Source organism: Opisthorchis viverrini (genome assembly GCF_000715545.1).
Source record: "Opisthorchis viverrini unplaced genomic scaffold opera_v5_180, whole genome shotgun sequence".
In the NCBI taxonomy this organism is placed as follows: Eukaryota; Metazoa; Platyhelminthes; class Trematoda; order Opisthorchiida; family Opisthorchiidae; genus Opisthorchis; species Opisthorchis viverrini.
The window spans coordinates 575,048-583,619 of record NW_008751837.1 but is presented as its reverse complement, the minus strand read 5'-3'; the positions used below and the strand labels follow the sequence as shown (position 1 = coordinate 583,619).

Here is an 8,572-nt window from a genome sequence, read left to right as displayed (position 1 = left end):
ATTCCAGCGTGCCTATATATATATATATATATATATATATATATATATTAAAGACTACAGATCTGGTCAGTAATCTCGCACCTTAAGTCCCAAGTCCCTTGTTCAAAAAAGCAGAAATACCAAAATGGTTACGTTTTTCGAGGATACATCTGTACTGATTTTACTTGAGGATCAGGAAACAGGGGTCTGGAGCTCTATTGCCTAGTATGGTGTGACTCTGGATATCGCAGTGAAATCCGTTCTTTGTGGATTCGGCTCTATTGCACATGAACCAGGCTGGCCTGTACTGTACGATATCATCATCGGCTGAAATTTCAATAATGTGTTTTGAGCAATAGTATTTGTTAACTGAAATGAACATTGTCCTACCATGATCGTCCATGCCCCTGAACTAGTTCGTCAGTTTCGATAGGTCAGTCGGAAACCGGCTCAAAACTGTACTTACCGATTCTTTTACCTGATATTTTCTCATCATTAATAGGTTCGCGCGTTCACCTAACTTGGGCCTGTAAAACCCCACACATGCCTTTACTGGGGGCTAGGTTGCATGTACTGAATCCCATTTGGAAGAAGAAGAAAGTGGTTCGCGAAGAGCAAAACCCCGTCGAATCGAAAGAAGATGAAGACAAACCGCCATTTATCGTGCCTGAAACACAAGAAGTTTGCACATCGGCCCAAGAATTGCAACAGAAAACCACAGTTTACGGCAGAAATGTATGGACTTGTCGAGTTACGGGAAGAAGCAACCTAACCTACCGGGATGCTGCTAAGAGTGAGGCAACTTCCCATCGTATCCTAAAGAAAAATTTTCCGAAATGCTTTGAAAAACCTGTGTTGGAAACCGTTCACTTGAGTAAGTAATCCCTTTGACGCACATCTACTTCCCTCAGGTACGCTCCCCCTTGAGAATTTGGTCCATAGTTGTTGGACTGGACTCCAAGAACAGTTTTATGTGACCGAACCCGTCAAACTCAAAGTGGATTCCGTTTCTAGCCAACCGTAATTTGGAATTTTCACTCAGTTTTAACGCTATTTTGCAGAATCCATGGGATTATCAATGATGTAGACAAAAGCCACCCCGTCGATTCGGTATGTAGTTGCCAGGTGTCTTTACCTTGGTGTTTTAGATGACTGTTAGCAACGCAGGTTCGAATACCTCCCCTAACAGCAGTGATAAAGAAAACGTGACGAAGCGGACAACTCCCGTCAAAGTAGGATACTTCAACTGTTAAATAGATATACTGCCAGAAAAATTACGCATACACTGTCAAAGTGTTGTCAGATGTCCCTCTCGTTGTGAACGATGTTCCAGCCTGTTCGATCGAGTAAGTTAAGTTCCGTACCTCCGTTTAAATGACTCGTAAATTCTTTATTTCAGTCGCCTAAATAGAATTCCATCGAAAGAACACATTCGAATGTTTATCCGTGCCCACGCAATGCGTTACGGACCGAACTTCAGTGGTCCATGGATTGTAGATGCAGACCTCTTACGCCGTTACAAAATCACATCAAAAGGCCCTGGTTTTGAAGTGGACCGTGTGAAGGTTAGCCTTATGTGTTTAGTCCCCTTCTGCCACGTGTATCAAATTACCTCTTCAAATACATAAGGTGGCTACCAGCCCCTCCTTCAAATGCCTGTTTGGTACGGGTATTTACCACTGATGTTTTGATTTCGACGACAACGACCATTCTTCCATCAAAAGTGGCTTTTCACGAAACGCGATACCTCATAACTGTGTTTACGTGCCCACTTGGTGACTTCACTTCATGCTTCTTTTGGAGAGGGGGGCGAGATGGCCGAAGTGGTTGGAGCGCAAATTTACTGGCCGGGTCCATGGTTCGAACCCAACCTCTGCCGCTCGACTTCCCCTGTCTAGGCTTGGGCAACCTGGCAGTATCCCAGCCCTCGTGCTTCCTGCGAGTGGCATGGCACCTAGGCACCGAAAGGGTGCTACAGCTGAACGATTATTATTATATTTATTCTTTTTTGGAGACAAGACCATACTTTTGTGGATGTGGGCCACACGTACCAAAAGTGAAGCAATACAGTAACCCCTTGCAGACTGGGCACTGCGACATAAGAGTCTTATTGGTCTCTCTCAATGCTGAGGCATTAGGTCGTAGCTGGCGAAGAGTGTTGCGTGGAGAACCGCTCAGGCTATGTAGACTGTACTCGGTATTGGCTGCACTTTGTAAACATTTCCCTGTTATACACCTCATCTGCACTGTATTTTTAATTAGGTAACCTGTCGTAGTGGAATGCATTCAGCAACTATTGTGTAAATACACACATTAAAGTACTGGCGACAACACTTGTCACTAGTTCTTGCGAGGATCCGGGCCGTGAATGAATGTATAAAGGAGACCTAATGGTGATCTTAACTTTTACGTTGGTTTCAATTTGACAAAGCCGTCAGGTTTCCCTTATTAAACACGATATGCATTTGTAAAATCACACTACACTAAGGTTTTTATTCACCGCAACACTTCTCCAGAATGATATCCATCACCTCTCGTCTGCGGAAAAGCACTTTGGGTGTTAACCGACATCAGCAGTGGCATGTATTCGAAGAAATGCTTCTGATTATCATTATGTAATAATACTGTCACCTAGGATCTGCAACAAACAGGAGGGCACCCCTGGAGGGAAGTTCTGCAACGAACCTAGCAGATATGATCAAAATTAGCAAGTTATACTGTGAATGGTAGTCATTTTACATCTTTGCTGAGAGTTAATTTGACAGGTATAAGACGGGAATACCTGTGTAACCATTGCCGGAGAATGTTTTGAAGAGTGAAACAATCATTTGCATATCAATTTGATTTTCACGAGAAACCCAAATGAATCTCTCGTTATACGATATCCTTCAACTGGATGTGCTACACCAGGCCGCTTCATGTTTTAATCGGTACGATACGACAGTGTCGCAATGCATTGTATAAACGCAAAATACTGCTCATAGGGTGAAGAACACCATAAACAAAAGATTCAGTTGGGTCTCTCGTGAAAACCAAATCGGTGTGTAAATGAGTGTATGCGGATAATTTCGTGCAATTTGGATTCAAGTGGAACATAAGGCTGAGGAAAATCGGAGACTGCTTCCACTTGATGGGCCCCGAGAAGAGTGAAGCCGTTCGTGGGATGTCGAAGAGTTTCCAGCCACCTTACGAGTAGTGTGTTACGTTCATATCTTGAATAGGTTTTGTTTCATCAATTATGGTCACTCGAAGAATACTCTACCGATTTGTTGATCTATTTCGAAAATTCGTTGCTAATTCTTCCGTAGAATTAACCTTCATTTTTCCAGTTGGACAAAATGAGCCCGTGCTCTTGCATGGAATCAATAACTCTCCAAAAGCGTCTCATCTTCGTATCCGTTAGCTGTGTTTTTGTCAAAGATGGTTCAGCGACGTGAGAGGAGTCATGAATTCGAACGTTGAACAGTAATAAGCTCTCTTACGAACGTTTTCAATTTTCCAGTTAAAACAGATGTCCAATGCTATTGAAGCTGAGTACTTGGCCCGTTTAATAAAAAACGATCGACAAGCCAATGTCGATGGAACACCAGTAGAAAACGGTACTCTTGACTCCCTTCCAACTCCGATAGTAAAACGGGGGAAGCGATTCTCGGTCTTGAGGGAAGAAAATGTCGAACAGCCTGAGGACGAACTCCCTCTAACGGCATTCAAAAAGCAGATGAAGAAGCATATTGCCAAGTCACCGACAGAAGAATTTATCAAAAAGAAGATGAAGCAAGTGAGTTGGTAGTTGTCTTTGGTTGCGAATGTTGGGTTCTTGCTTTGTTTTGTGTTTCGGTCCCGTATGTGTACCATCATTGACTTGCAGTTTCATTGCATTACACATTTTGGAATGATGCTGTCAACTAGGTGATTTCTGCTGCTGTACTACAGCTACCTGTAATTCTACGACCTGGTCTTTCATTCCGTATACATCAAACAAGCGGTTTATTCTTTTCCGTTCCATAGTTCCAACGCATTCCTTAAAATCATGTCATTAGATAGAATTACCAACGTGACGATTTCCCGCCACGGTTGACACTGTCGCACCTGTTCTCTTATTTCTAAGCATTGATTCAGTATACCTTTGTGTTCATGTGTTTTCTGAACCGACCGTCCTCTTTCACCCTACACTGTTCGCTGTCGTATGCGATGACCAGAGCTGCTGTAAATACATGCATGGTTCATGGTTACCCAACTGAACTCAGCCGAACTCCCACTCCATAATATGAGCCGAGGAAAAGGTTTATGAGGGAATAACTGTCATCTGAAATTTGAATGGCTTTGGTTTTGCTTTTCTGAATTCAGCGTGTGCCATTGTTCGTCTTTCAAGCACCAGTGTACCACCGAACGAAGGGCTCTTTTATCTTCCCCAACGTGTGACTCGGTATTTGTGTTTCAGGCACAGCACGAACCCGAATCACTGGTGCTTAGCACTGATGTTGATGATGGCGATTTCCTAAACACATGCTTGGGTTTTTGTCTATCAGTGGCTCAATCTGCGACTGCTCCTGACAAGTCAAAATCACCTCATCTTTCCAATATTGAACGACGTCCACTGTGCACATTGTGTGAGAGGCAATGTTCCTCGTTGGCAAATGTTCCCTTGAGGAACATGAAAGATGAAGATTGAAAGATCGATAAAAGCTCGGCCCTCGAGTTTTATTCCCAGAGGAGCACGCAGACATCCGTCTGAATGTACAGGCGTGTAAATCAAACGGATTGACTGGTAAACATTTGCACCATATTTTACAAGCATGACAATTCCTTTAGCTGTCCCAAGAAATTTTGTGCAAGCTCATCGGAGGTCCCAGTTCAGTTTCTAATTTTCTGATGGCTTATACCGCTTAGTTTTTACCCATTCCACTCACATCCGCATTATCATATTTCAGGTCACCCTGTTCCAGTTTAGCAAAAACGCAGGCAAGCAAACTCCATCCTCCTCTACTGTGAATACTGATGGACCTACACCTACGAAACTTGTGCCCTCAAGTCCTCCAGCCCTACCACGAGCAGCCCAGCAGCTGATGAAGTTAGCTGCGGAGTCTTCGGGGAATCCTTTAATTACTTCCTGTATCAACATATGCGCGAAAATTCTCTGTGACGCAGATATTGCCAGGCTGCCTGCAGAACTGCGCGAGAAAGTCTGCTCGCGGCGAGAGGCGATTCAGTTTCATAAAAAGCTGTACGTCCTTATCCACCTACTCTTCCAGTTTTCACCGTCCATATGATTCTGTTTCAAATAATTCTAGGCTGCTTGCATTTAGGCGCACGGGTCCTCGGGTGATGTTTTTTGTTGTAGCCTACCACAACTACTGGAACGGAAACGTTGAACAGGGAGCATCGTTCAGCTGTTGCACCCTTTCGGTGCCTAACTGTCATGTCACCCAAAGGAAGCACGAGGGCTGGGATACTGCCAGGTTGCCCAGGCCTAGACAAGGGAAGTCGAGAGGCAGAGGTCGGGTTCGAACTACTGACCTTCCGGTCAGTAAATTCGTGCTCTAACCACTTGGTCCATCTCAACAGGGAGCATAGTTGAGCTAAAAGTGGAAATACCACCTTGTGAAATAAGAAGCTTGAACCAACTGACTAGAAATTTACTTATGTTGAAGTGTCTCTACAAGAATCACTGGTATGTCTCGATAGTGATCCAACAATGTCCGTGGTTGGCCTGAATACGTCAGCTTCACATCAACATAACTTAAGACTGAAAATGTATTGACGTACTACTCACAGATCTCTTGAGACCTCTCGATATCTGTTGTGAAATGTTGATTTCATACTGGGACATTCCAAGATTCCTACTAGGACTTGTCGACATGAGAAAAGTTGAGAATTGGAACTGTGTGTGTGTGCGTGACGGTGGTTCCTTCAAGAGATGCCTCCTGTGGAGCATCCGTAACCGCTTTTTTCATTATCCAAGATTTAGCTAACTACCTGTGAAAATAGACTCGGCATGCAGTAGTTTCTTCATGATTCGCTCCGCGATATGATTTCATCTACAGTACTTCCTCTTTGAGGAACCCTTCGAGAAAAGACAGTTCAAGCGTCACGAAATTTTCTCGAAATGCGATCCTTCTGAGGAGAGTAAACCCGAAAGTATAAACCTACCATTTTCACATAGCAGACGATAATGAGTCATCGCTCACCAGCATAATCACTGACGACAACACCGGTGTGATATGTCTAAGGTCCTAGAATGAAGAGGAGTCCGAAGTGCACCATCGCTCAACCGCTTGTACATCTTTCACTCTCAAGAGTATCATTCTTCTGTCATGAAAACAGCAATAGTTCTGAACGGTCCCGCTTGCTGAATTCAACCAACGCTGTTCTCCAGCGCGATCATCTGAACATGAACACGTATCCCAATCAACATCGAAAATAACCGACTGCTGGGTACCAATGAAAATCATTGGCGATCTGTAGACTATCTTGATGATATTATCCTGGTAGATGACATCCACCGCACTCTAGACTATGCAAAGCCCATCGGGGCATGGGGGGATGCCTGTTATCCTCGGTCCTCTTCGATTAATCTGTTGACTTGAGGGATGTGATCATACACCTCGACAATCGAAGGCCAGCTTGGTTTCCACGGGTGATTGATCAACCTATGTAAGATAATAGTAATCATCAAGCTAGACGCAGTCTACCAGGCTGATACTATGGGTATTTTTGTAGAAATTTCTCACATTTGGATTAGAACGGTGGCGCTCCATCTCGCTGATATTTGTCCCGGATTCATATAGTTCGTAATGAACTTGCGCCACCAGTACCCGTCCTGGTGTATACGACAAGTGGGGCGACCCAGCTGATGGCTCTTGGTTACAACCGATGTGGCATGAGGTCATTTGCAATTGTACGACTCATGGTTGTATTTGGGTTATGATACTTCCAGCACACGAATATCTAAATAGGAGGATGATTAGTGTCCTAAGAAGCCCAACCGTAAGGTATTGGTAGTCGCCGCCACAGCAGTTTACGTTTTTAAGGAGAAAATCCCCACGCATGCCTCACCCCCAGCTTTGAGGACCAGAAGATCTATAGGCAGACCTCTAGCCACTGACCGACCTGGTATAAGAGGCTTCTTGAGTACATATACACTTCTTGGTAAAGCTAAATGAATTATGGAGGTGCACACATTGTGTTAATGCCCAATCTGTTCATGACGAAAGTAACTTGACTGATAAAACAACCTAACGCGTGCACGTGGAGTCACTCTTTGGAACGCGTCACAGTCGCGATACAGATTGAATATAATGTAGTCGGAACAAGGGTTAGAGCAACGCACGACAGCTCGGTATTTTTCGGGTTTCCGCTGGTTGCCCTCGTTTTCGTTTCCGTGATGTGATGTATCTATGTCAAATTATCGGACCCATTCATTTCAGTTGAGTAAGAGGTTGCGAAATTTGTTAGCCCAGAATGATCCAGTTCGTTGAAGAAGGCAACCGTTTTACAGACTCGTCATATTCTGTCACGGAATCCACGGAGAACGGTCACCATGGGAGGGTATTTGTTCCGTTGAAGTTTTACATCATTTTACAACACCAGACAGTTTCGTTTTCATTTGCAAAATGTTTTGCACAGTAGGCATATTCCCTGCCAGTCATACTGTCCTCATTTTTTTATCGAATTATGGAAAATTCCATTATCGTCTCTGCAATCAGTGTTCATCTCTGATTTCTCCATCTAAATTCTATCTTTTCCGTAGTTTATCAATGACACCCGAGGAACGGAAGGCCTATTTACGTGCAAACCGCGAAAAGCAACGCCTAGAACGCATTAAAGCCAACCGCCTGTGTGACGATCAAGACTTGCTCGCTACGGACAGTAGATGTGTCGCTCTACCTCAGACGTCTCCTCTCCATCTGCCTGACGGCTTTACGGAACCTCTCTTTGGTCGCCTGTTGAGTGTGGCAGAATTCTTTCATTGTTTCCAAACTCTCTTAATGGAGGGTTTAGACTATGGAGATCAGGACGTTCCAGCCGAGGCTCCAATTGTGTTACCCACAGCCGCACTCACCCCCCTTGAGTCAGCTGTTCCATCCCGCGGCGATCCGGGGTACTCCGATGATGATGAACAGCTAAACACAGAGGATGAAGAAGAGGAAGTCGCCCTGATCGAAGCAACTGCCCCGCTTCCCAAGGTGTCAGCTCGTTGTTTCCGACGTCTCGGACTGCAACGCTTGCTGAAGGCTGTCAGCTGCAATATGCCTACTGCAGGATCCTATAGATCCCTTGCTCGCCCAATCTGCCTCTTGCTGCGATTGTTGTTGCGTGATGAGGAATTGGCAGTACGTTTTGACCACTATTGTTGATCATAACTGTATAATAATAAAGCGAAGCACCCGTAGTGTGTATTTGTTTCTAAATGTCAGTCGAATGATACGTTAAACGGGAGATTCAGCTTACATTTTGCTGCTATTGACACCAACTTACTTTGCAAATGAGTGCATAACTTCACTTGCAAATTTACGCTCAAGCTGGAAATCCGGTTGATGGAATCTCAGGAATACACTTATATATATATATATATATATATATATATGTACTT

General features: G+C 44.2%; 2 protein-coding genes across 2 annotated transcripts in view; one reads left to right on the top strand and one right to left on the bottom strand.

Moving 5' to 3' along the window:
- T265_07681 (hypothetical protein) overlaps window positions 1-8,572 on the bottom strand; it is a gene marked incomplete at both ends in the record, with an annotated part of 21,216 nt that overhangs the window by 10,267 nt on the left and 2,377 nt on the right. Inside the window, one exon of the mRNA XM_009173260.1 lies at window positions 8,042-8,102. Within this exon, the coding sequence (XP_009171524.1) occupies window positions 8,042-8,102 (61 nt within the window). The remainder of the gene's footprint in view (window positions 1-8,041; window positions 8,103-8,572) is intronic.
- Window positions 544-8,572, top strand: part of T265_14353 (hypothetical protein) — a gene marked incomplete at both ends in the record, with an annotated part of 29,522 nt that continues 21,493 nt past the window's right edge. Inside the window, 9 exons of the mRNA XM_009173275.1 lie at window positions 544-853; window positions 891-999; window positions 1,041-1,089; window positions 1,128-1,211; window positions 1,249-1,325; window positions 1,379-1,544; window positions 3,482-3,757; window positions 4,911-5,203; window positions 7,730-8,312. Of these exons, the coding sequence (XP_009171539.1) occupies window positions 544-853; window positions 891-999; window positions 1,041-1,089; window positions 1,128-1,211; window positions 1,249-1,325; window positions 1,379-1,544; window positions 3,482-3,757; window positions 4,911-5,203; window positions 7,730-8,312 (1,947 nt within the window). The remainder of the gene's footprint in view (window positions 854-890; window positions 1,000-1,040; window positions 1,090-1,127; window positions 1,212-1,248; window positions 1,326-1,378; window positions 1,545-3,481; window positions 3,758-4,910; window positions 5,204-7,729; window positions 8,313-8,572) is intronic.